Genomic DNA, 25554 nt, shown 5'->3' on the forward strand with positions numbered 1-25554 from the left:
GACCAATTATTGACCTTACTCCAAGCATTGCCAGCAGGTAAGAACTCTTGACTCCTCAATCATGACACTATACTGACAGAAAACTTTTTTATTTCTTATAACTTTTACAACGGCAGCATTCTATTCCACTTCAGTTGATGTACACCGGAGTTAGCCAAGTTTTGCACAATGCCTGCACGTGTTGGCTTTCTTGTGCAGCTTCGGTGTCGGGCGAGAAAGCCAACCCAAAAAGATGTGCACTGCAGTGAAGCTTCAATGATCGCATGTCTTGCTGCAGAGCCAACAGTCACCGCTCTACTGCTCACAAATTTCGAATCTTCGAAAACCTCAAACGGCAGAACTGCGCCGTGAATCGAATAGCAAATACTATTCGCAAAGTAGGCATTCAAACTTTGAAATATTCGCACAGCTCCAGTTGTGTGACGAAACTTGGAGAGTGCGTGCCAGTTTAAATGAGAGCAAGACATGAATCACCACCACCAACATCATCACCAGCCTGTCTATGCCCACAGCAGGGCAAAGGCCTCTCCCATTAATCTCAAATTACCCCGGTCCTGTGCTAACTGAGACCAATTTATCCCCGCAAACTTCTTGATCTCATCTGCCCATCTAACGTTCTGCCAGCCCCTGCAACGCTTGCCTTCTCTAGGGATCCACTCTGTTACCCTTAATTACCAACGGTTATCTTGCCCTCACATCACATGCCCTGCCCACACCAATTTCTTCGTCTTAATTTCTACTAATATGTCCTTAACACGCGTTTGTTCCCTGACCCACTCTGCTCTCTTCTTGTCCCTTAATGTTACACCTGTCATCTTCCGTTCCATTGCCCGCTGAGTCGTCCTCAATTTAAGTTGAACCCTCTTGGTGAGCCTCCAAGTTTCTGCCCCGTAGGTGAGTACCGGTAAGATGCAGCTGTCGTACACTTTCTTCTTCAGGAACAATGGTAGGCTGCCATTCATTATCTGAGAATGTCTGCCATATGCACTCCACCCCATTCTTATCCTTCTAATTATCTCTGCCTCATGGTTGGGATACGGGGTCACAACTTGGCCTAAGTAGATATATTCGCTTACCACTTCCACTGCCTCGCCACCTGTCTCAATGGGGAAGGGGGGGGGACGGGGGGGGGGGGAAGACGAATGAAATACCCTAAGTAACACACACATACGCTTGCCAGGGCATATACTTCCGTCCACTGAGGGGCGACTTTCCGCTCCCAGATAGGTACAAGCCTGGTGCTTCCTGCACACACCCAGCACCACCTACCGGTTCGCTTCGAACACTCCTTCTGTTCTTTTTGTCAAGTGCTAAAAGAGCTTCACTGCTTGAGCGAGTTTTGATGTGAATGGCTCGTGTTCGAGCACTAGCAGTGTGAAATTTGTTTTCCAACACAAGTGATTTTCGTAACATTTTGTAAAAAAAAAAAAAAAGAACAGCGAAAATACGAGGACACAAGGCAGAGAAAGGACAACACACGCTGGACTAGCAACTGAACGTATAGTTGAAGAAGGATACATCCTGGGATCAACCAACCATTAGCATGTGCAAAGCTTTGAGCACAAAAACAGACGCCTGACTCAGCGCACCGCTCTAATCAACAAACATCAGCCTCGTAAGAATACAATTTATCACTCACGGCAGTACAAGGAAATTTCCTTCTCGTTGCGGTCCGACATAAAACGCTTCAAGTATCTCTTTCTCACTTCTAGGGTCAAAGCACACGAGGGGCTCGGGCTGTCGGCATCTTCTGTTGTTGTTTCATGTCAGTACAATAAATCAAGTGGTCAAACGATGGTAAAAAAACAAGTGTAAAATGGATAAAACCGGTTCGAAATAACTAACATGATTTAAAATAATTTAGAATATAGGAATAATCATGATTTAATTGCATTAATAACAGAAACTTGTTAATTCTGTCTGTCTCGAAATGGGTTTCAAACGCCAGGTTTTCTCCTGTAAAGCATACCGTATTTGCACGTAACGTGACCTCAAATATAACACGAGAGGGGCACTTTGGCCCTTCCGAAAAAGAAAAAGAAAAAAAATATTACGACTATAACGCGCATAACGATTATAATGCGAAGTTGTCTTGAGGCCCACTGCACTCATGTGCAAGCTCTCTTTGAGTTGCACAAGCTCAGCCGCGACGTTCCCGGAAGAAATCTGCCAGGTCATTCTCAAGTTTATGGTAGTGGCCATTCTTAGGTCCAGGGTACGCTTTGTCAGCCGGTGCGGCTTGAAAGATGAAAACACAACACTTCCTCCAACCACAAATGGTTGCCGCGCCTAGTCTGAGATGTTGCGCCGCGCTTGAATTTCTTTGCTCTGCGGACAGCAGGATTGCCAGTTTCAGCGCACGCTTTGCGGCAAGAGAGAGGCTTACAATCTTTGAACACATATGCACTACATGCTCCGCCCTTCCCCGAGTTTCACGTTAGTAGAGGTGGACCGGGATTTTTGTTCTACCTCTGTCCAGAATAGTTACACTTCCAAACCATGGTGTACACTGCGCTTGTGACAGTGAAAGGCAAGATGACCAGCTCCTTGAGAATTGGTCAACGCGCAGTCGTGCAATATTTTCGTAGTTGCGCATCCTTTTTGTAAATAAAGGTGGTTTGGCACCTAACAGGTAAGTTTAGGGGCAAGTAGCGGCATACTACAATGTCCATTTTCACGCTCCGCATCACACAATAAAGGTCAAGGTTTGGGCCTGTTGTCCGTGTCTAATTTGCGCTTTCAGTTCCCGTTATGCAGCACCATAAGTGCCAGGCTTCTATCTATCTTGGAAAGGAACGTTGCCCCCAAGAGGCCACGTGAGGCGTGGGGAGGAAGGCTGCCCGACCTAGGCACCGTTTGGACACACGACTGACCTGTTGTCGCCGCCTCTGCCAGCGGGGGCGGGGCCATCAGTTCGTCCCTCACAGCTTTCGTGTCCTGCCTGATCTTGGGCGCAATGGCACCCACCACACGAGGCACCCTCGCACCTGTTTACACATGGGGAGAGAGGGAAGGGGCGTGCACTCACTCACGACACTGGAGCCAGGCACAGAAGCACGCCACCCCACGCCAGCCATCAACAGAGGGAGAGAGCGTAGCTAGGACTACAGGGCAGTAGTGATCATCAAGCAATGATATCGTGGCGCGAAGGAAAGGAAGCGGACAGTGGCACATAGCACCATGGGCATCCACTGCCAATGACAATGAAAACAGAGGTGGGCGTAAACATTGCTCGAGCTGTTGCAGCCAATTTGTAAATAGATTGATTGATTGTAGGGTTTAACGCGCCGACACAACGCAGGCGATGAGGCGCGCCGTAGTGGAGGGCTCCGGATTAATTTTGACCACCCGGGGATCTTTAACGTGCGCCGAAATCTCGAACACACGGGCGTTTTTGCTTTTCGCCTCTATCAGAAAAGCGGCTGCCGCGGCCGGGAATCGAACCCGCGACCTCGTGCTCAGCAGCGCAACGCCTTAGCCACTGAGCCACCGTGGCGGGTAATTTGTAAATAGATCACATTGTCTTGTAAATACATCGCTTCACCATCAGCCACGGTTCCTGTCACCGCTGTCCTGCCACCCTGTAGCAATATTTAGGGTGGAAAGTCGGAAAATGGTTCATGAAAACGGTTCATGACTGGAAGTGCGCATGAAAAAATGGAACCAAGGAAGAAAACACACACAACGCAGTGTGCTCTCTTCCCTGGTCCCGTATTTTTGCGCGCAGTTCCAGTCATGAGCAATATTTAACCACCTTGCCTGAGTCGTTCGTTGACAAGACATTTAAGCCAGTAGCAAAGCTCACCTGTCATTCAAGCCTGCTGTTGGCGATGCCCCCCCCGCATTGAGTGACTAAAGTACTCGCCACCACAGCCGAGGAGTGATCACTTATCAAACAACGGTGCATTTTCCCCGAGACTAAACACCTTCATCCAAGACCCCTGCCTTTGGCCCCTCGACGGCAAGCGCCTAAGGGGCAAAATTTAGGGTAGTGAGCTGTGTTGACGTCACTGAAGCAACACCACAACAACTACTTACTGACCGGCCAACCGCCAGAATGTTACACAACACGGCCGTCCCCACAGCCGCAGCGTATCACAATGAGCCACAAAACCAACTGCACTTCCTAGGAGGCAGGGCCAGTGGTGGGGCAGAAATTGGCGGACTCACCCCTTTGCTCCGAGTCAGTGCCCAACGTCTCCTCTGCCACAGACGTTCCTGAAAATGGAAACGCACGCAATTACCCCTGGCAGGTACACCCACACACGCACAATGTGCACTGCAGTAAAACAATGTCACAAGACGTCTGGCTGCAGGGTTTTGAGGACCACTGTTCAATAAACGTCCCCAAAAAAGCACACGGGATACAGCCCACCTGCCTGAAAAAAACCTCCCACCAATATTTCCAAAAGATCAACATGTTGTGCCACGGGCGGCACAAAAGTTGCAGCCTGGAACTTCCTCCCAGGCTGAAGCACGGTTGTTTCGCAGGTACACATTTTCTTATACTTTTCTTGACACATTCCACAGGTCTATTATGGAATTCGAGTACCCAACAAGTAGATATGTTCAATTTCAAAGCAGTACAGATTGGAGCTGGATCTGGCTAGCCAGCCACCAGCACAGCACAAAAACCAGAAGAGTACCTGTTTTAGCACGTCTCGCGCTGCAGACCCGTCTGCAGTGACGCTCACCTGGCCGCAGCCCCAGCCGATGCTTGATGGACAGGCCACTGCTCCGCTCTGCAAAGCGAGAACAGCAGCAGCAGTGGCAACCAAATCTGAATGCCGAACAGTAGGAACATCTGATAAAAAATCAGTGCCCTTCCACCCTGTGAAAACGGATGACCTGCAAAGCTGCACGCACAAAACAAAACAAAACATGTTTGTTTGTACCGTATTTACCCGAATCTAGGCCGCCCCTTTGATTCTAGGCCGACCCCTGAAATTCGGAAGGTCAGAAAATAATTTTAAAAAAAAAGCTTACCTCGAATGTAAGCCGAACGAAAAAAGGCACTGGACTGAGACTAGAACATGCACTTCTGGCGCTTGTCGTAGCATGTTCAATGCTCACTCATCGTCATCATCGATATTGAGGGCACCGCTCAATCAACCATTCTCGTGGGCTCGTACGACGACAAAAATAATGTATGGAGGCAGCTTTCGCCCATCGGCCATGCAACACAACATCATGGTGGTGCGCTGCTTCTCGTAGCCTGCAGTTTTGACCTTCACTTCTTTCGCACCCTTCTTGTTCACGGTGCAGATCACTGGCACGTCGAAAACACCGGGGTCTGATCGGCGTTGCTGATCTGGCCCAGTCGGTACTCCTTTCCCTGCCACTTCTTGATGACAAAGCGTGGAACGTGACTAGCTACCGTAAAAACCCGCGTATAATACGAGGTTTTTTTCCCAATTTTACTATGTACAATTTGTGCCTCGTATTATATGTGGATCCCAAAGTTTTCAGCTGAAAATTTGCACTTTCGGTTTTGGTTTCAGCGGAGGGTGGGCCATCTTGCAGTTGCGGTGAGCTGGCTGCTGCTTCTCTCAGCCAGCGCCATTTTGATTGTTTTGACCACGCGAAGGATCGGCACGTTCACCGCAAGTCTATCACGATATGTTGGGTGCACGAAGGCAGCATTCAGCGGCAATTAAAAGAAAAGTTATTTTATGTGCCAAGACCATCAGGAATTGCGCCGCAGGACGGCAGTTCGGCGTCACCGAAGGCAGCATTCGCGGGTGGAGAAAGCAACTGGTGCTTGACTGGATAAAGTCTGTGTGGTGTCGGCGGCCTGGAGCACTGTTAGGGGTTCCCGTCAGTGGTCGTGTTGGACGCCTTTCGCTGCCACCTGGCTGATTCAGTGAAGAAGTTGTTGCGCGAACCCCGCACCGAACTCATTGTCATTCCAGGAGGAATGACATCCCAGCTGCAACCGCTAGACCATGGTTTCTCAAAGTGGGTTCCGCGGAACCTTAGGGTTCCGCAGGCCCCTCCTGAGGGTTCCGCGAGCCACTGATAAATTTTCCCTGGTTCCACAGTCGCAAAGTCTTATATGGTGAACTTGAGGTGCGATAGATCTAAGGAACCTCCATTTCTCACGCCCGAGTGTCAGTAAGCACATCTCGGCGCATAACAGAAACGTGCGAGCTGCGCAATAAATCTCGCCAGCAGCTTGTAGCCAGCCAGACTCCGAAAACGGGCCACGTGGTTAAACTATTGCACTTGAACCTCGGCCTTATATTACCCCCATGCGCATTTCTCCTGTTTGGAGATAGGTGCCGCTAGCGTACGCATTCACGTAAAGTCGACGGGGAAAAAACGATACCCTTGCTTGCTTTTTAATTTATTGCACGTTAATGTAGCATGAACGGAATGAAAAATGGCGGGAGGGGGGTATGGGGTTCCTTGGCACTTAACGGAACTTAGCAGGGTTCCCTGGGACCAACATGCTTGAGAACCCCTGCGCTAGACGTTTGCATCAACAAGCCTTTCAAAGACTGCATCAGGTCCTGCTACCAAGAGTGGATGAGGTCAGGAGACCCGTAAGTGACAGCTACCGAATGGCTGACGCGGGCCTCTCCAGCGGAGCTTTGTGGCTGGATCGCGGATGCGTGGGCCAGCATCCCAGAGGAGCTCGTCAGTCGCTCTTTTAAGAAATGCGGCATCTCGAACGCCCTTGATGGCACTGAGGACCCCTTTCTGTGGGAAGACATTTCCAACAAGGCGACTTCCGGAGACAGCGGCAGCGAACTTGACGATGTCTGAACGGACGTCGGGAGACAGTGCCAGCGAAAACTGACAATGACTGAAGGGTTGAAGGGTAACTGCAGTGCAAATAAATGTTTTCTGTGCTCTTTACCTCGTATTATATGCGGATGAAAACTTTTTTTCTGATTTTGCTGTCCCCGAATTACACCTCGTATTATACGCGGGTTCGTATTATACGCGGGTTTTTACGGTACTTCTCGATGTCAGGGGGTAGCTTTTGGCACGCATACGTCCGCCGTCGCAAGCTGACACCGAAACGCTTCATAGAACGAGTGAACCAGTCCCTGCTGGCCTTAAACTGAGTCCGCACAACGCCTCGAATGTTTGCGATCTCCCTCGCCTTCACTTGAATTATCTCAACCATCACCTTCTCGTTGCTGCGGGATAAAGTCAGCGACTTCGTTCTCTGACCTTTCTTGGGTCCTGTGAACGCCATTCGCTTTGAAGCGCAGTTGAAAAGTTCGTTCCGCTGCTTCTGCCCTCAACGCATGTTCTTCTCATCGACGCCTAAGTCGCACTGTGCTTGGAGGTTTGAAGTTCTCTCGGCCTCCAAGACTTCACCTTTCGCTTAAAAACGCCGCAGTGTAGTGGCACCGCTTGGTGGGCGTCATTGTGCCGCGAACACGGGTGCTTCTTGAGGTCACGCGGCGACGTAAGCAAGCAAGCACGGAACGCTGAGAGCTAGGTTCATAACGTTCAAACAAACAAAATGGAGCCTGCAAGATGGTGGCCGCGAAATGGTGTCGAGTGTCTAGCGGTGACACAAAAGCTGCATCCTCGAATCTAAGCCGACCCCCCGATTTTCGTACACAACTCTTTTAAAAAAAGTATCGGCCTAGATCCGAGTAAATATGGTAATTTACGACTGAACATGCTTCCTAGCCAATTTACCTGAATGAAATTTGGGAAGATTTGAGCTTTATCCTAGCGGAAAAACGTAGAGCCGCCTCTTTCCACCCCGCATTGTAGGCATCTTACTGTTTCTGTATATCATATCAGCTGCATTACTGACCAGACATCATTAAAAATGCAGAAGCTGCCTTGGGGAAATGTCAGGCAGTGACCCGAATTGTTTCACGAACGGTTTCAGGCAAACCTGCCTCGCCCCGAAGGGTTTGAAAAGAGCCTGGCTAATTCTGGTGGCCATGACCCATTTTTATAACTGGTTAGTAACCGCTCCTTGTCCCACTGTTGCTTTATTTGCTCAGCTTAACGCGCACCTCTACGCGCACTCGACCGCATGTGCTAGGCCTTTTCCAAGTGCCGGTGCGAAGCTTCGAAAACTGCGTCAGGTAATTCTTTCCCCCCGCGTGAACACTGTGCAGAGATGCTGCAGGCATGTAGAAACGACAAATTGTAGAAACAACAAACAATGTATATGCAATACTGGTCAAAAAAGTTCCCACTTTACGCGCTCATATACCGTACCCTGTTTGGGTACTGCGTACTTTGAATACAGCGGACACTTTTTTCCAGATTAAGAGGGTCCCTTATAATGGGCATAGATTGTACGTAAGCCCACATTAAAAAAAAAAAAAAAGCTTCCGTAATGCAGACAGCCGTAACAACAGTGCCTTAGAACCAAGTCAATGGCTGATGCCCATTGGCTGACAGCAGCAGATGACAGAGGTGACTAGAGGCAGAGGAGGTGCTAAGGCTTTCAGAAGGGAGTGAAAGGAGGCCCTCTAAAGGTTATATTTTGGGCTTGCTAGGGTCTATGTAAATAATGTTTATGTTCCACCACACATCAGGCCATAGCAACAGCGCCTTAGCAACAGTCAATGGTTGACAACATCATGCAGCAGTGAATAGAGGTAGAGGAAATGTCAAATTAAAAGTTCAACACGCCAAAGTTGATTGATAGTAGGGTTTAACATGCCGACGCAACGCAGGCGATGAGGCACACTGTAGTGGAGGGCTCCGGATTAATTTTGACCACCTGGGGATCTTTAACGTGTGCCTGAATCTCGAACACACGGGTGTTTCCCCTTTCCGCTTCCATCAGAAAAGTAGCCACCCCGACGGGTATCAAACTTGCGTCCTTGGGCTCAGCAGCACAACGCCTTAGTCACTGAACCACAGCGGCAAGTCAGGGGTGGTGTAAAGGGTTTTTCAAAAGAGTAGAGAAGGGGACTTCACCGAAAAGATGACACTGAGGCCTCTCCAGAGTTTCTTTTGCCCAGAAAAGGACCCTCTGGAACACTGTTTTCCAGGCAAAAGTGAAATGCGAAGGATGCCCGTGTGTCAACATTTCGGCGCACATTGTTGAAATAATCCGGAGCCCTTTACTACGGCGCACCTTAGCCCAAGTGCTGCTTTGGCACGCTAAACTCCACACCCAGTCAGACAGGTGGAGTTCAAACGGATGCCCGAACACTTACTAGTCGGAGGCGGGATAGCGTCCTCGCCCTCATCGTCTCTTGCAGAGGATGGGCGGCTGGGGCTCTGTATTCTGCGGCGCTTGGAAGCGGACTGGTGTCCCAGCTCGCGAAGGGGGGTTGGCTGGTACGGCTCCACTCGGGCCGCTGTGCAGACAGAGTTCGATACAAAACACATGTGCAGTTCATTAAAAGAGTAGCGACACCAAATTTGCGTATTTCAGTTTTTTGGGTCCGATGTGCTTGTGCTACACCAAAAAACATACCACACGAGTTAAGAGTAGCCAAAGTGCTGCCGATTATGAATTACAGCGCCGCTCTTCGCGTTAGTTTCGGTTTAGGCGTTTCAGAGGCGGGAGCAAGCGCGGGGGGCTCTACGGCAGCCATGACGTCGCAATTTCTGTTCAAGACAGAAAGCGACCTTTCACAACGCCGCTTTCCCCTATCTTAATCAAAGATAGGTTCTGCCACATTCAGCCGGCCTAAAACTGTCGTTGCAGCTGGCGGGGTGAAACCGGACGAAAGACACCACAACCCCACCAAAATATTTACTTTTAGTTGTTGTCGGTTTCGTTCCAACAAAAATACATATCACTCGCTGGGAGGGAAGGCACAGACCAGACCCTTGATAAAATTGATACAATTGGCACCACTGCTGTTGGGACCGAGCAGTGCTTTTAAAGGAGTACTGACACCAAAGTTAGATTCCTAAAAACTGATACGGTACGCTTCATAAAGCTGCCACGCTGCCTTCCTACGATTATGAGCGTCAAACGGTGCTTGGAACCTATTTTAAATTGATATCATTGCCGCAGTTTTGAGAGACCCGGGCGCGCTTCTACGCCACACCCCTCCGCCAGTGGTACTTACGTCACAGGATCTCTCAAAACTGCGGCAATAATATCAATTTAAAATTGGTTCCAAGCACTGTTTGACACCCATAATAGGCAACTTGGCAGCTTTATGAAGCAAACCATATCAGTTTTTAGGAATCAAACTTTGCTGTCAGTAGTTAAACCTCGATGTAACGAACTTCAATGTAACGAAACCTTCGATGCAACGAACCAGGGAATTTTTTGTAACTTCAAGTGTATGAACACCACGTATTTTCACCCTCTGTGTAACGAAGTCCCGTTTGCCGGAATGTCAATGTAACGAAGTTTCATGGAGAACTAGGCACAAAATTTAAGTTGTAGAACTAGATTATGGGAGACGCAAGCGCCGAAACAGGGTCTCAATAAAACGCAAACGGCGACACGGGCCACCCAATGCCGCGGATGAAGCGAGTCACGGAGTCTGTGAGCGAGCCTCTTGCCTACAAACCGCGTGGCGTGCATACATGGCTGGCGCACTGTTTCTGAATCTGTCAGAGCTTAATCGTCTACGCGGGCATCAGCGTGAACTGCATGGAGAGTTTTCTGCCCGCAAAAACGCAAAACGCCCCACAAGCCACAGGCACGCTGACGCAGACGCGGAGACCACCCACGCGATGGGGATAGCTCCAGCGACCGCTTCTAACCGCTCGATGAAACGCAATTCGAGGGGCAGACGAGAGGGACATGCGAGGTAAAAGCGGATAACGTGGGCGAAATTTTCACTGTAAAACGTCATACGCGCCGCTTACGAAAGCGCCCATCAAATATCCTCCATGGTGGTAAGCCTAATCGCCTCTGGCGGGGCCGCCGCCGCCGCATGCTGCCGCTTTGCCCTTTGTTCGGGTTCGCTCATGCTTGTTGGGTTTCATCATTCCAGCAAGCATTTGTGACTCTTTATGAGCCTTGCGCGCGCGTTTTTTTCACACCCGCGTCTGCGATTGCGTGCCGCCAACGGCTTTTGCCTCAGCCAAGAAGTGACTCGGCGCTGTGCGCGGCAGTGGGAGGAGCCTGACCAGTTTTGCCAATGGGGAGGCGCGCACCCTATGGCGGGAGCTTCAAAGCGCTCGGGGATGCCGGCTGGCCCCTCCAGAGACGATTAAGCTTACCGCTGCGGAGGATATTTGTTGGGCGCTTTCGTAAGCGGTGCGTATAACGTTTTACAGTGAAAATTTCACCCACATTATCCGCTTTTTTTCTCCCGTGCCCCTCTCGCCTGCCCCTCGAATTGCGTTTCACCGAGCGGTTAGAAGCAATCGCTGGAGCTACCCACATCGTGCGGGTTGTCTCTGCGGCTGTGTCAGCGTGCCTGTGGCTTGCTGGGAGCATTTTCGCGGGTAGAAAAAGCTTCATGTGGTTCACGCTGATGCCCGCGCAGACGACTGAGCTCCGATAGAAACAGAAACAGTGCGGCAGCCGTGTATGTGCGCCACGTTTCCTTTTGCAGGAAACGCTTCACAGGATGAACACTGCATTATAACCGCAAATTTAAATGTAGCGAAATTTCAATGTAACAAAGTAAATTACGAATTTTATCAACTTCATTACATCGAGTTAACTTTACTCCTTGAAAAACACTGCTCGGTCCTAACAGCAATGGTACAAATTTTATCAAAATACTTATAAAAACAATTCAAATGTTAAAGAAAACAGACGAAGCCGCGGCAACTCCCCGGTCACTTTCTGGCAATGTCTCTGCGACATCAACATTTGTGCGATGGCCCGCTGCCAACCAAAGCCGGTGCCAAGAAACATGACTCGGCGATTGCAGTGAGCTCTTTTTATCCGAGGTATTGCATCACTTAATTGCTAACGTAGAGTTTAACGCATCGACAACAATGCTTTTAGGGCTTGCTGCTCCTGGCCTAATACCGTCACTGGCGTAAAATTCGAAGGTTTCAATACTTGTTGCATATTTTCGGTTAGAAAGCATCTTTTGTGGCCGGAGTGGAGCTGGGTGAGTTAGCAAAAGCAAGTTCTGTCAAACTGAGCAAGCTATTTCGTCTCCATGGCCCTTTCAACACACAGAGACTACAGTATAGCCCACATATGGCGAACCCAGTTTTAATAAAATAGCGGCTATAACAAACAAATCTTCATTTCCCATCACTATTTAAATATATATATTTTTTGTGTCCAGACATAGCGAAAAGTGGATATAATGAACTGATTTTTGTTTTTCGATGTGTTCGTTATGAGACTGTACACCATGGACAGCGCTCACAATTCACTACCTGTCACGGCAATGAAATTCAGGCGAACCTCGGTTTTGCAAAACCCGATTTTGAATTCTCCCGCCCCTCCACTCTGCCCAGTGCCTTCCCAGCAATGCGGCCCCGATGTCGAGGCCCTTACAGGGGTTCCGTCGGGTGGTCCGGGAGACGGACTGGTGGGCTGCCTTCATGGCCTTTAGCAGCAGCAGCTTGTTGGCCTGCATGCTTTCGGGGACGCTCGACCTGCGATGGACACACACATATGCACAGGCGGAATGAAGCAACGCACTAGAAGAGGAACGACGCCACTGCAAACAACTCACAGGCACACAAAAAAGAAAAGAAGAAGAAGAAGAAGAAAAAACCTGACCATAAAACAGTGGCCCTCATCTAGGGGGCTTCATCATGTGATGGAGAAGAAGTGAACAGCAGCAGAGAACACTGCATATGCCCACCACCGAGAAAGATAAACCACTGTGTGGGTCACAAGGTTTTGTTCCCGAGTTGCTGATGGGCGACACAAAAATTACCCCTCACGGACCTTACCGACAGCTTTGGTGGCCAAACCCCTTTCCGCAGTAAGTTCCCCACCGCCCTTGTGAGTGAGGAAAAGAGGGCACTCACTTGCGCTCGGGCACCCGCACCACGCTGCTGGCCACCGAGGGGTTGGAGGGGTCGTACTCCTCCTCGTCCTCCTCCCCCTCACTCAGGAACTGGGGCTTGCGCCGAACCACCGCCGCCACCACCGACCTCTGCTGCGGCTGCTGCTGCTGCTGCTGGGAGGGACGCTGGGGCTGCTCCTGCACCCGCCACATTGCATGCGACTCCCTTTTATTCTTCAAATTCAAGGCAGACACCAAGGCACACAACATGGCCACTACAAACATGCAGCAACCATTTTCTTTCCCTTTTTCTCCAAAAAAAAGGCATTGCATATGTACCGTAATTACCCGATTCTAACGCGCACCAGATTTTCCAGGCAAAAAACCGAAAAAACTTGCATTTCCAATTGTAACGCGCAAGGAACTTTGTGAGCAAGAAAAACGAATGCGAGAGAAACGGGCGATTTATTTCCCGAAGTAATCTCACTCATCTCACTCCTCGTCGCTCTCCGAGAGCTCCTTGTCGCCTTCCGCTGACCGCAACATCTCGTCATCGGTGCCGTCAAGCGCGTTTGCGATGCCACACTTCTAAACGAACGTTCAACCATGTTCGATGGGATCGTGGCTTACGCCTCGCATGCCCATCCCGCGAGCTTCTCCAGAGGCGCACGCTTCAGCCAACCACTCATTGTGAACGCGTGGGAGCCGCTCGTAAGTCGCAGAAGCGGCGCACCTTCGTTGCCGCTGCTGCCATTGCTGTTACCAAGCGCGCAAGTGGAATGATTTGACGATTTGTGTGAACGCCGATAGAAAAGCCTAGGCACCTAGGTCCCTATTCTCGACTGCACATATTGCCGGCAATTTTTTGCATAAGCACGACGTAAGCAATCAGTGACGTGTGGCACCTATAGCTATGACGACATGCAGTGTAATTTGACGATTTACTCATAAAGATCGCAACCACGGTATCAAATATTGTGCAAGAAAGATATAAAAACACTTGGCATGTACTATAAAAATTAAGACGGTAGCTGAGGCTGACAAGAAAAACACATTTCTGGAGGTCAAATTTGGCGTCAACACCACAAGGCGATCGAGTAACGTTGGTCCAAAAGCGAGCGAAAGGCGGATGTCGAGCTAAAGAACATCACACAATTTTTTTTACCGTATCTATTCATTTCTTTCAATCACTTTTAGTAACATAGCTGGGCTCTCTGCTTCAATGCAAGCTTTGTTCCGTTATAACCTTCTCTGCCGCCACCGCCGCCACGCCATCGTCTGTTGCTATGTTACAAGTTTACGGCGTGATCACAGAAAAAGACGGCCGCGACCATCGCTTCTATGACACATAAGAGCAGCGAAGCGCTACGCCTGATAACCGCGGAGCGCACCGATGTCGCTGACTCACATTCATCAATCTCGACTTCAATCAGCGCTGTAATGAACCAAAGCGTCACTTTTCTTTGTTATTTTTCTTTTGAGTTCGATCATGTGACCCAACAGCTTACTAGGACGAGTGTGGACAAATGCCATGCATTGGGATCTCTTTGTCATGGAGAGGCTTGTACTGCCCTCTTATGTTGCGGTTACGCCAAACAATTAATTTTTATTTTATTGCCAAACATAAAAGCAAAATACTGCACATTATTTGTATGCTCCATGATCGCTGACTTGGAAGCAGTTGACGTGCTTTAAGCAGCGTGCATGCGAAACTGTGCCTGCTGCAAACTGGCGGACATTTCGCGGCGCCGAACGCCGGGGCAATTTTTTGCCCTATTTTGCTTGTATTTTGTGACAAAAACAGCCGCCATTTTCAAGCTGTTGCGTAGCATTACGTCCCTTTTACGCAGCCTGAAGTTGCCAATGCATGACGTAATCGTTCCCGCCAACTGTTTAAATTACGTCATGCCTTCTCAGCCAATCACAGAGTGGGCATGTATAACAGGCATTATTGTTGTTGAATAGCAAAGACAGGCCTACGTTGTCATGTCTAGTGCTTTTAGTCCGGTTTTTCATTGCCGGCCAAGAATTATGCGCTCCCAGTAAAGAGAAATAAGGCAAACTTTAGAACTGGTGCCCGTAAACATCATAAAACGTCAAAATGACGACAACATACACAACCGCTTTGTCAACCGGAAGCACGTGACCAAAGTTGAAAGCCAATCAGACAAGACTTCCGGCAAATTTCGGCAATTTGTGCCGTCGAGAATAGGGCCCCTAGATCCGAAAAATTGTTGCTAAAAGCTTTGGTGCCATCTTGAGATGGCGATGGCAATGGGTGGAACGAAATTTCAGCTGTTTCCGCAGTTTCAGTTTCGTATCCCATTCTAACGCGCATGCGATTTTTCGGCCTATTTTTGCGGAAAAAAGGTGCGCGTTAATATCGGGTAAGTACGGTAGTTGACTGTGCCCCTGACATGGTTGTTAGCAAGTTTCTGTCAAACCTGTCATTTTGTGTGTGCGCACGCGTGTGTGTGGGTCGGCATAGGATACGTTTTTAGTCTGCCATCTACAGAAACTTCGGAATGAATTTGGGGGTGGGTACATTATGCAGGAAAAAGTTGCAACAAAGGTGCTAAGAGAAGCACGCTCCAAACTTTACCTTTCCAGTAAAAACACTTAAATACTTATGTAACATTTTTTTTTTATTCAGAACATGCTAGTGGCCACCTACTCGCCACCAAAGTTGTCCTCCTCGTTCATCGTCAACCCAAGTTGCATTGTCTTCCGTGCTATCAAGGCACTCCAAAACTTTTTCTTTTGCACTGGAAAAACTCTTTTCTAGGGCCCCATGAAACCCACGGCAATCCCTGTTCATCTCCCAAACTTTTTTTTTGCCAGTAGTGTACACGCACTGGGTCAACACTGAAATGCCGCCAAGCCACGCAGTTTTCATATGCTTCAACACATGCTCTACCACCTTCAGATTAAAACCTGCTGCATAGTTCGTGTACTGGCCCACTGTACACTGTGCACCAGGAGCACAAGAAAGGTCGGAACACAGCTAAACAACAAAACTATGGAGTATAATGGCAAAGTCGCGAAACAGCACAGAGCAGGGAAGGAGTGTGGAGTACATTTGGGGCTCTGTTCGCATGTCGCACCACTTTCATGGTGCTATACGCGAGAAGCTTTGTTTTGTGTTCAAAAGGCGGAGCTCTGCAAGCATGCAATCGTTAAATTGTGAGCCACGGCATTCGCACTCACGTCTCCGGCTACTGTTGGATTTTCTTTTCGTTGGAATGCATTTTTAGCGTTTCTGTGCGAACTGTGGCGTGATATCAAATTACTGCGATTGTCGACGGCATCAACAACCATGCCGAGATGAAAACATATTGAACAGCACCTTTTCTATTCCTGCTGCATTTTTTTACGCATAGCAACAAGAAAGTGCATTCTCAAGAAGAAAAGTTGCGGTGCACGGCTCATTACGCAAGTGGGTTCATCACGGGTGTAAAATCGGTATTGTCACTGCAGCAAGGAATTTGAAGGTTCTTCAATATTTCTCGTGTTTTGTCAGCTAAAGAACATCTTTCGTGGCTGGAGTGAGGTACCAAAAGCGTGGCTGGAGTAAGGTACCAAAAGCGCTTTTTCAAACTGAACAAATTTGTATTTTGCCTCCATGAACCTGGAGGACTTCCGGTGGGATTGACTTTTCGTGCAGTCCCATGTGACTGGCTGCCTGAAGCAGTTTTCCAGCCCCCAATAGGATTCATCCTTTTGACTCCCTTAAACTAAGAGCCACCGTGCGGCCATGCTGTCAGGACAGGCGCGACAGAAGGTGACCACCTTGCCTTCATCGTGCTCACCCTGGGTGGAGAGGAGGGGTGCTCGGGGGGCGTCACCCTGGGGATCGGTCGCACCAGGGAGATGCTGCTGCTGCTGGAGGCAGCTGGCTGCCGCGGTGGGGCCTGCTCCACTATGGCCCGCAGGTCGTCCGCCAGGTCGTCGTCTGTGCACAAGCGACAACACGGGAGTGCCCCAAGCACTCGTGTTAGTGCCCTTACTGTTCAAAAAGGCCACGAAGACAAAATGCAAATTGGTTCATTTTTTAAAAAGACTGCTTCGTCCCGGTAACAATGGTACTACCAATTTTATTGCAAACTTCAAGGAAATATTAGAGATATTAGGGCAAACAGATGCAGCAGTAGCGACTCTCCAGCTACTTTCAGGCAACATTTCAATGACGTCACAAAATCTTGTTTTTGCGATTGGTGGCAGCCAACCTAGCCCACCGTTAAGACGCATGGCTAGACTGAAGTGGGTCCTGCAGTTCCGTTTGGAAAAAAAAAAAAAAAAAAAAACACATCATGTGAGTGCTAACACAGCTAACACAATGATAATTGTTTTGTGCTGTCCCATAAGACATCACTCGTGCACATAACATGTCACTGCAGTGCGAAATTTGAGTTTTTCAATACTTCTTGCATTTTTTTTTCAGTTAACTAACAGCTTTCGTCGCTGCAATTGAGCTGAATGAGGTACTGAGGCTCAGTTTGTACAAATTAAGTAAAGTGTTATTCTGTCTTCATGCCCTTATTTTGTCTTTAAATTGCTGTTTTCTTCTTTTTGGTGCTTGGCCAAAATTACGACGTAAATTAAGATCGCACATCTGAGATGCACACTGGACCACAAGATACTGGACTGCTCCAGATTATTTTGACCCCTATCTGGGTACATTTTGACGCACACCTAATTCCACGAACTCTGGAGTTATATTTTCTCCAACACCTGAGTATCTGAGCCATTTACTCAACAAAACTTAAAAAAATAAGAAAAACTGTGGCCGCATTGTTCTTGGATGGCGATTAAAATAGCATTGCTTTTACAAATGCAAACACGTAATGAAATGCTAGCGCTTATAGACGGCACCAAAAGCAAGCCCTTTCAGGACTAAACAAAAGGAAGAAGAGAGGGCAAATACTAGTTTATCTAGGCTGTATGTTCAGTCAGTAGAAAACGCCCCCATACTGCTGTAATGTCTAGCTTCAATGGATCGCAGGCAAACAGCTGTCCTTCCCTTTTTCTTTGGACACTGATGGGCACCACCAGGCGTCGTTCGCCCCTTCTTCGCCGGTTTTTTTGTTGCATGGAGGTTGACCTATGCACGCTTTGAGATGGCTGCCAGACCAATATAACTGTATGGAAGAAACCTGTGGTTTGGCAAAGTTGGCAGGAGTGGAGCAGCTTGGTTGGGTACAACAGGGCAAGTGGTGCAGTTGCATCCCTGCTGAAAATGGCAAATTCATCAGCCACATCCCTAGCTGGGGTGAATATGTGAGCGGTGACTTGAACCACCTTCCTTTGAACCACGAGTGCCTTACGTATAGATGCAAGGTATAGATCCATGCGATACGCATGGTCAGAAGGGAGGGAGTTAGTGTCACCCACAATATGTGCTCCCAGATGCTTTCTCGTCTGGGCCAAAGACAAGTTCTACGAAATACCAAGCCACAACTGTATGGCTACACATAGAGGGAAGACGAAGAACCTCAACGTGAGAGTAAAGCAGCAAGCCAACGACCTACACCGCGCGGCGACCAAGCGGAGCGCAGAGCACTGCCAAGTCTTTGAACACAAAAATGACCTCCCGGAGATGTCGTGCAGGAGCAGGGAATAAACTGGCACTGGTGTCTCTTACTACACATGGCAACATTTCCAGTAAAATGGCACCGGAAACCCCAGCATTCAGCAGCGACAACATTAACGTCAACAGATCTTGGTATTCCAACTAATGTTTACGGTCTCCACATGACCGCTAAGCACATTTCCACCTGCCAGCAGGTGTACTTGCAAAACACCCTCAAATATATGCACCGGCATGTCTGTTAAGTGCGTGTGAAATGTGCAGGAACCCGGCGGCCATGTTTCTGTTTTCATGGCGACGCCCAATCAGGAGAGCCGTTTGAGTGAACACGGCTGGATAAGCCAATCGCATGTTAGAATCTATCGACTGCTTGGTTTCACTATCTTTTTTTTTCTGCTGTTTGTGCGTTTGTGAGTGAGCGACGACAAAGGAAGCGACCGGAAAACAAAAGTTAAAGAATCGGCCGATCTAACGCGACCGAGATGGCGGCACACGGTGCCGTCGTTCCTGAGATACAGCGCTGCGAAAATTGGTGTAGCAGCTAGAAAGGCTCGATATGCCAAGTTGTTCAAGCTAAGAAATTCGTTTTTTTTTTCTCTCTTCAATTGCAGCTCTCGCCTTTACTTCGACATTGTGACACCACGCGAGAGGAGCCGTGGCTACCCGAGAGAGGTCGAAGAACAGCAGCCGAGACCACCCACCGGGCTCTGGGTCAGCCTTGAGGGCGAGCACCTCGTCGCTGTACTCGGGCAGGGAGGGCTCCTCTTGGGGGGGAGGGGCCACGGCCACCACGGGCGGGGGGCTCTCCCGCTTCAGCTGCTGCTGCTGCAGCTCCATGTGCGGGGGAAGCACGGGCCGCACCACCGCCTCTCCTTGGGAGGAGGAGGAGGAGGACATCGACAGCTGCTGCTGCTGCTGCTGCTGCTCCCGGCAGCGCTGCTTGGCCTCTGCAACAGGGGGGCAGACGTGCAGTTTTTCAGACAGGAGGACTCAATGTGCACATGTATGACGTAAGGATGATGATGATGAATAAGCTTTGAGCCAAGGTCCTGATGTTAGGGCACCCGGCCAGTGGGAGGGTTCTTTAGTCCGGGATGCCTTGGAATGTGCTGGCCATCCGTGCCCTCTCCACCAATTGTCACTGGTGTGAGAGGTCAACAGCTCCACCCACTGCTCACAGGTAGGGTTGGGGTTAGGGGTGAGGGTAGGGGATTGCTGGCACTCATACCATGTGGTACAGTGTGCCTGGATGGGGGCAGGATTTGCATGCGGCAGTGTGTAGGGTGGGATACATGGCATGTAGAAGGGTGTTATGTAGGTAGGAGTTAGTCTGTAGTCGCCGGAAGGTAGTAGCCTCATCACGAGAGAGGTTCAGGAGGGGGAATGGGTATTTGCGACACTCATTCCTATAGTGGGTGAGTATTTCGGCCTATGTTTGCAGTGGGATGGGCTTACCTGACGAGGAAAAGAAAAAGTATCGTCCGGAGCTTTGGCTGGAACATGCATAAGCAACTCGCCATGAAGTTGACTGGGCCAATGCGAAGGTAAGGAATAAAGAGAAGAACTGGACCTCTCGACTTCATCTAAAATTCCTGGCAATCCCGACCATAGATCCCACGCTAGCAACTACTTGCTCGCTGCCTACGTCACGTCTCGAAGTTAACATAACTGGATCACTTGTGCCCTCATCTTCACTGTGAATAAAGCTCACATATGGGAGCTGAAATAAAATTTCCTACTTGGAGCCAGTTTTTAATTGTTGTCCCACGTTTTTCCCACCCAGACAGACTTCTTTCCAACTCAATTTCAAGAAAGGGGGCGGGTGCATTGAGGGGTGTGCAAGGGCTTTTCCCCCCCTCTCGACAACATCTGTGGGTTTCTTCCATGGATTGCAAAATAGGGAGCAGAGCTTGGAAGGTGACAGAAAGAAAAGGCTGTGGTCGAGGGCATTTTTTTTAAATGACGATATCGTAGCAGTTGTTTGAGACGCCCTTGCAAGCTGGTTTGACCAGCCCACGTCAGAGGACTATTAGGTTAGGAGCTATCTTTTTTTGTTGCATGCAAACTAGTAACTGCACTTGGAGAGGTGGTGGTTTAAGGGTTCAAAAACTACACCAACTAGCTGGTACAGGCCGGCACCCGCACTTCGCCGCTCAGTTCACTGGCGACACAGGACAGCGCTGAAAGCAGCCCCTTCCCCCAAAAATCCATTCACAATGACTGAACTGCCGCAAGCTTCAGCAAAGCTGAGCAAGTCTGCTAAAAAGCACTCACACACTTTGTACAGCCGTGGTTAAGTTCCACTACGGCTAAGGTCGCACGTGCGAATGCAAAGCCAGCAAACTCACCGGCAGCAATGGCCTGTAGGTGGTCCAACACTCCCTGCAGCCTGCAAGAGGGCAGAAGGCAGACATTATGCATAAACTCATCACAAAGCTGAAGCAGGCTACGGGCCAATCACTTGTGCATTGAAACATGCGCATTAGTCCGTTAAACCTCTTCAGCAGTCGCATTACTTCAGCTACCGTGACCATTCCAACCGATTGCACTGACTGACAATTTTAACCCCCAACTTTATCACCCTCGATATGTTTCTCAGAACACGATATGCTACTTTGGAACAACGTTCAATGTCATTTTTGCCAGGCTAATAGACCGCAACAACTCTAGTGCAACTCTACCATTTGTGAAGTAGCTGCGAAGCAGCATGTTGATTTATTTAGAGAACTGAAAGAGTTCTTCACTACATGCACCTTGAGGGCTATTTCTTTTTCCTTTTTCAGTTCTCTTTTTTTGCCTTTGGAGAACTCCTGTTCAGAAATTGCTTTTGCCATCTAGGTAACGTTATTGCAACACTCAAGAAGTAAAAGTATAATCTGGAATTTTATTTTTGGTCACTTGCCTCTATTAACGGGACACTGAAGTGATTTGTAAACATTGCGGGATTACTAGCGCAAATTGTAGTCTGGAGTCCATAGGCCATGTTTCGACCACTCTGAGAACATTTACGCAAATTTATTTAGTAAAAAAATCAATTCGAAAATGCTGTCCCCCTCTCTGCACCCTCGCCCATTTTCTGTGGCGTTTTCGTGTGACGTCAGCAGGAGATGAGCTGGCAATTGGCTGCGCTACTGCACGGCTCGCTGACCTTCCGCGACCGAGTCAGTCGGCCCAACGCATCGTCCACCGGCCGCCGACGGGTCGTCGCAATGCGCTCGATCAGTTGGAACTAAGCCTCAACACATTTGTGAATAGAAGAATGTGCATTTCTTTACTTTGTTAGTTTGTACACTGTATCAAGCTCCGAGTCCGGGTCGCTCCACACAAGCGCTGCACAAGTGCACATGCGACGCTTCACTGACTTTACGCTAGTAGGAAAATCTAAGGCCACTTGAAGGTGGGAGAAGAGTCAGCAAGGTCAATATACGTACTAACGAAATAAAATCAAGCGAAACTTTTACCATACAGCGCAAAACTAGAGAGCCGGAAGCACTTTTTTGCGCTGGGTGAACAAGCACAGCGGTCAGCAGCACAACCACACATCTGCGAACGCTTTTCAATCTAAGAAATGCAATTGCTAGACGTGAGATGTTGTGGAAGTTTGGGGACGCTTACGGCACGAGCGCTATAGAACAAATAGTCACCTAAGGTACTTGAAATGCTAAAAGTAAATAAAAGTGTAAGCTGGTTGTACATTATATACCTTATAATATATCCAACCTCGGCCACGCTGGCTCGTGGCCGAGTGGTCTGAAAGCTAGGATTGTTGTTTTGCAAGTCGCAAGTTCGAATCCTCGAGGGCATATGCTTTTTTTTGTAAGTTGATTTTTTCGTTTGCGGCCGATGTTTTGTAAACCGAGTTCACTATTTTTGGGCCGTAACGTTCACTGCTCCGCGAGCGAGTTTGCAGAACGCACTTACACCGACACCGACGTGCTAGTGAGTTCTCGTTGGCGTGCTGTTGCCACAAGCGCGGACTACTTGCGAGCAGTGGGCACAGGCCAGAATCATCAGACCCATGGCCTGGTGCGAACACGCTTTTTACGATACAGGCATGAATGAGGCAAGCTCCAAATATGGGGGAAAAGCGCATGGCATTTGAGCGTCTGCGGTGACGCGGAGGGCGTTCATGCACTGCGTAGGCCTGAGCTAGTGATTTCTACAATGCCAAGCCGTCCTGGGAGGCTTATATTAGGCATATTACAGCTGACAACATGGCAGAAGCACGATATGACGATTACTGAGTTATCTAGAATGCCCATCCAACGATGCCGTCAGATGTCAAGCATGTTGTTTTACAGAACCGAAACCAAAACTTGTTTGAATGCTAACCTTGGACATCGTCCAATCACGGTGCCCTCTCCTCCAGACGTCACAGCCTTTAGTTGGTGCGGCCGCCACAGACCCCGCATGGTAGCTTTTCTTCTTTCCCGCTTTATAAAATAATTACCTACTTATCAACAGGATAAACGATGAAAAGTGTGGTAATTTGACTCAGTCTACGCAGTGCAAGCCAAACCGGGAGCTTGACAAATTCACTTCAGTGTCCCTTTAAAATTCAGATTAGAGTAAATTTTCGTTTTGTTTTGCTACGTCACTTTGTATTAACCATTACCGGCTATTTTCAAAACCTGGATCTACAATGTGTATTCAGGGATGTGTGATTTCAACTGGCAGGCTTCATTATGCACTGAATTGGTATCTTTGGATAAAAACATAACATTCCCATTTAAACACCTGGAAAAAAAAAAGCTGATTTCGCATGCTAACAAACATGCAAATACTGCTAATAGCAGCAGCAAGAAAAAGGAGTAGAAAAATAAAACAAACTTACGAAGCAACAATGCAACACTTCGATAGCGTCAAGATTCATACAACCAGAACCATAACCGTGAAAAAACTGCACTGCCTAAGTTCGGAAATACGTGAATAACGAGGAAACATGCAGCACTCACACAGAAGCGCAACAAAAAACTGAAATTATTTTATCTGAGCCTTTTGAAGAAACAGAAAAACATAGAGGGAAATCTGGTTTTGGTCAGTCCCTGATAATTTACTCTATCACCCTTATACTGCTGCAGTGTTTTCACGGTTAAGATGTACCTTGCTTGTGCAGGCACTCCTCGACTACAAATCGCCACCACAATGGTCAACCTCCAGCGTGATACCTTCTCAGGGCTATGGCTCCTAGACTAACTAGAATTTCAGGGCTGTTGGGAAACAAACTCGGCCACTCATTTCGAGTTGCGTGAGAGACAGAGAGAGAGAGAGAGAGAGTTACCATGTGGTGAAGCTGACGGTGCTCTCACCCAGAAAGAGGGAGAGGTCATGGGTCATCTGCTCTTTGGTCTTCTTGTTGGCGATCATCACCATGATGTAGTCAGGCAGCTCATCGTCTGCACCACCACCAGAGGGAGAGGGAAAATGTCAGGCCGGTGAAGAAGACTACGCAGCTCACACACAGGAGCACGGCTTAATTAAGTGGGGCGACAGTATTTTGGCCATATCGACAAGTGCGCACTGCAATGTTTCAGAGAACCTTGGCAAAGGCCCCTTCTGAGGTTGGAAGCTAAGAGAACAGAAGGGCTGTTGTGGCAAGGGGCTATTAGTAGTTTGGTAAGCATGCCACATTCTGTACAGACAAGAACCTACGTTCTCAAAGGAGGGAGACTCTGGGCATTACCAGGTGCCACAGGAACTGGAAGGAGGCCAACAGTGGTATTTCCAGCAATGTGACACTAATCCATGCATAACGGGTTCTAAGCATTCTTGCCCAGCCAATACTGACACATTAGTTATTGCCTGTACACAAGGTTGACCCATGGAAAACACTAGTTTGTTGAAACTTTTTTAGCACACATCATTTACAGGCCTCCTCCCAGACCTGAATGAAGCACTGGATATATTAAGGTTCAACAATATGAAGATTATACTCAATAACTACTTTCATCAAACACTCTGGACACTTGTTGTGCCCCAAGGTATCCTGTTTGAAGGCTGTGGGCTGCACCCAAGTGTTCATCTATACACCCATGCTCGAATATATCTGCTCAGAGCGTTTGCAAGTTGCATATGGTTGAACTCTGTCCAAAATATTAGTGTAGACCATTGTGAGGTTACAGCAACAATGTATACAACTTTATATTACTTCATTTAATTTCTTTTTTACTTTTCGTGGAACTTTAACGTCTTAAACTCGCTTCAGTGTACTTGGCCACTGACAAAAAGCGGAAACATTCCGCCGTTGTCCCGCTGGAAACTCCCCAAACAACTTCAGTAAGCTCCTCACTACCACCTGGTCGTGCTCCCCACCACACCAAAGCAGTCACACCCAAATTGAACAAAGCGAAAGGTGAACAAAGACTATTGTTTGGACACCTGACCAGCAACCCTGCGACTTGCTGGAAACGGTAGTTTGCGATGGGACAACTGCTTGCTTACCCGCCGCGGTGGCTCAGTGGCTAAGGCGTTGTGCTGTTGAGCACGAGGTCGCGGGTTCAATTCCCAGTCGCCGCGGCCGCTTTTCTGATGGAAGCGAAAAGCAAACACGCCCGTGTGTACCAGATTTTGGCGCACGTTAAAGATCCCCAGGTGGTCAAAATCAATCCGGAGCCCTCCACTATACGGCGCGCCTCATCGCCTGCGTTGTGTCGGCGCGTTAAACCCTACAATCAATCAACAACTGCTTACTTTTCAGTAATCTGTTCATCCATGGGAGTTTTCCACTCAAACTGAGTGTGAACTGATGATTGTGGGGTTTGACGCCACGATGCTACACATGCGATGAGGTGCGCCGTAGCGAAGGATTCCGGATTAATTTTGACCACCTGGGGATCTTTACAGTGCGCCGAAATCTCGAACATATGAGCGTTTTTGCTTTTCGCCTCCACCAGAAAAGTGGCCGCCGCAGCCGGGAATCGAACCCGCGTCCTTTGGCTCAGCCGCACAGCGCCATAGCCACTCAGCCACCGCGGCAAGTCACGTGTGAACTGCTCCCAACTTACCACATGTGCCCCGTATGACCCATTTCGCATCGCATGCAACCCCCTTTGCTGTGCTAACACAGTGGCGAAGCCAAAATGGCAGGCACAGCTTCGGCGAGGATGCAGGGGAGATTGGAAGGTGTGCCTT

General features: G+C 48.7%; 1 protein-coding gene across 4 annotated transcripts in view; it reads right to left on the reverse strand.

Annotated features, from left to right (window-relative positions):
• Nab2 (Nuclear polyadenosine RNA-binding 2) overlaps window positions 1-25554 on the reverse strand; it is a 50802-nt gene that overhangs the window by 20594 nt on the left and 4654 nt on the right. The window contains exons 3-12 of one of the 4 annotated variants that reach the window (XM_077678916.1): window positions 23705-23819; window positions 20772-20812; window positions 19125-19370; window positions 16646-16788; window positions 12859-13034; window positions 12377-12477; window positions 9153-9296; window positions 4647-4742; window positions 4171-4218; window positions 2874-2987 (exon numbers count right to left, since the gene is read on the reverse strand). In XM_077678916.1, coding sequence (XP_077535042.1) covers window positions 2874-2987; window positions 4171-4218; window positions 4647-4742; window positions 9153-9296; window positions 12377-12477; window positions 12859-13034; window positions 16646-16788; window positions 19125-19370; window positions 20772-20812; window positions 23705-23819 — 1224 coding nt within the window. The remainder of the gene's footprint in view (window positions 1-2873; window positions 2988-4170; window positions 4219-4646; window positions 4743-9152; window positions 9297-12376; window positions 12478-12858; window positions 13035-16645; window positions 16789-19124; window positions 19371-20771; window positions 20813-23704; window positions 23820-25554) is intronic. The other 3 variants (XM_077678917.1, XM_077678919.1, XM_077678918.1) reach the window with 3 other exon arrangements.

The sequence above is a fragment of the Haemaphysalis longicornis genome, unplaced genomic scaffold, assembly GCF_048455015.1.
Source record: "Haemaphysalis longicornis isolate Haplotype H1 unplaced genomic scaffold, Haemaphysalis longicornis Haplotype H1 scaffold_7, whole genome shotgun sequence".
In the NCBI taxonomy this organism is placed as follows: domain Eukaryota; kingdom Metazoa; phylum Arthropoda; class Arachnida; order Ixodida; family Ixodidae; genus Haemaphysalis; species Haemaphysalis longicornis.